Raw genomic sequence first — 2,098 nt, forward strand, 5'->3', positions numbered from 1 at the left:
TCTGAGGATCAAACTCAGGTCCCCCATGCATGTGAGGAATCAACTGAGTCATCTCTCCAGCCCTACTTTATTCTTTGAAAAACTGGTTTCACGATATGTCCTGAAGGGATTAAAAAAGTGTTAACAAATATACAGTAAAGCTGTCTGGAAAGGCATAGTCATTTAAAAATATGCTGTAGACATTACTACCTGTTTCATGACCAGCACTGGTTGGCAGACCCATTCTCACTGTCCTATTCCTCCTCCAATTTCTGAAGAGGTAGGCTAAATCAGTGCTGCACTTGCAGATTCCAGTCAAAATCACTGGTGCCTTTTGATGGGGTGAAGTTTTTGGCCCTTCTGAGGGTCTTAGTACAAGAGATCATAATGAGGACTGTAAGAAACACCACAATGAGGTAGGGGTCCTAAAGTTGATGTGCTGCCTAAGTTAGGACTGGAACTGCCACCTACACCTTAGTTCATATCGATGTAACAGCCTGAAACCACGCAGCAGTCCTAGCCAGTGACATTTAGGAAGACCCTGGGCTTTCCCTGTTGCCCTGTGAAATAAAGCTTCAGGGGGACATTTTTGCAAGCTCAGTTCTGACCCTCCTTTGTCTGCCGATCAGTTCACACCACTCCCAACCTTCTAGAAACCGATGTTCCTTCTCATCATATTCCCAGTCTTCCCTACCCCCGCCCCTCTCTCTCAAAACCATCAGAGACTGAGAGTGACACATACTTTCACATCTGATTGATTTTATTTTCACCATCATACAAATTAGTTTGTGGTGAAGACTGGCCTTGACAGGACCACAGCTCAGCTCCCAGACCCGTTCACTGATGTTTCATGGGTCTTTGGACCTGTTTGGGGTCTAGAAGCTGGCCAAGTCTCCATTCAGAAATGGGTCACTGTCAAGGCATGGTGGAACTTCCTGTGGCTCAGACACATTGGCATTCTCATGAGAGAGCAATGCCACTGAAATCTCGCTTGGTTCCAGTTCGATCAGCTTTAGTTGGCTCCGCTCCAGTTGGCTCTCCATCAATCGAAGTTCAGTAGCACGCTTGATTCGTCTCCTAATTCTCCTTCGAAGTGATTGTTCCCCCTTCTTCGTAATCTGAAAGAACTACAATCATAAGGGCACTGGTTTGGGGAAAAGATAGAATGTGGATGGGGATTCATGTAAAGGGGCAGAGGTAGATGAGAAGTTTATTGTAGGCCCAAGAAAGTTTTAGGGGAAAGAATGACCAAAGAAGGGAGGGAATGAGCTTAGCTTGGGATATCTCACCTTAAATGTACTTCTGCTATGAGAAGGACGAGAACGACGACAGTAACAATGACAGCAACAATGACAGCAACAATGACAGCAACCACGGGAACGAGAGCGAATAAAAGAACAAATTAAGGAGTGATAAGATCTCTTGGGAAGCTTAGATCTAGGGTTTTGCTTCTTATTAAGCTTGAATCTTTTGGCGACGGTCTTCCTAAGCTTTGATCTTTTGGCTTTGGCGGTGGCGGCTACTGCTGTAGCTGCTCTAGACCAGTGGACTTTATTGGCCACCTGAGCCATAGCGGAGCTCTACAGGGACTGGCCCCAGAGCTCTGAGCATCCTGCTTATCTACCTGTCAGAACAATGGTGGGCCACAGCCCTCAGCCCTGATTGGTCAGCAAAGCTCTCCCTAGCCAAAGGCAGCTAAGGAGTGACTGAAACCTCACAATGCCCTACCTCTGACCACTTTGAGCTTGAAGGGAGTCCAGATCAGACTGCCTGAGAATCTCAGATATCCCTTATTCATCAAAAAGTGCCACTTTCATACACTTTCTAGGTGGTCAATATACTAGAACTACAAAGTCTCATTGAAAATATGAGGCTTTACTTAAACTTCTGGAAGATAAATGTTTTACGTTTACTCCCTTATTCTTATACTAAGTTAGACTGTGCTGAAATTCTGTGCAAGTTTGCGACTTCATTTAATCCCTACTCTGTCCTTTTGCTTACACTGACTTTCCCTTAGTCTTCTCATTGTATTTTAGATATTATACCTAATCACTACTCAAAGTAATAGTACACTATTTTGAGTACATTGATATGAGGATCATCGACAAGTAGTAACAGC

The 2,098-nt window shown here is 44.5% G+C and overlaps 1 protein-coding gene across 2 annotated transcripts; it reads right to left on the reverse strand.

Annotated features, from left to right (window-relative positions):
• Positions 1-729: 729 nt before the first annotated feature.
• Positions 730-1,582, reverse strand: LOC115030103 (cysteine-rich perinuclear theca protein 1-like). Of its 2 annotated transcripts, none has more exons than XM_029473555.1 (2): positions 1,269-1,582; positions 730-1,097 (listed from the first exon to the last, which is right to left on the reverse strand). In XM_029473555.1, the coding sequence occupies exons 1-2, from the start codon at positions 1,548-1,550 to the stop codon at positions 855-857; spliced, it is 525 nt and encodes a 174-aa protein (XP_029329415.1). In that variant the 5' UTR covers positions 1,551-1,582; the 3' UTR covers positions 730-854. The 2 variants fall into 2 exon arrangements, with proteins under 2 accessions (XP_029329415.1, XP_029329414.1); XM_029473554.1 differs by having other exon boundaries at positions 730-1,106.
• Positions 1,583-2,098: the final 516 nt, after the last annotated feature.

Source organism: Mus caroli, unplaced genomic scaffold (genome assembly GCF_978045245.1).
Source record: "Mus caroli unplaced genomic scaffold, Mus_caroli_1 scaffold_5, whole genome shotgun sequence".
NCBI classification, from domain to species: domain Eukaryota; kingdom Metazoa; phylum Chordata; class Mammalia; order Rodentia; family Muridae; genus Mus; species Mus caroli.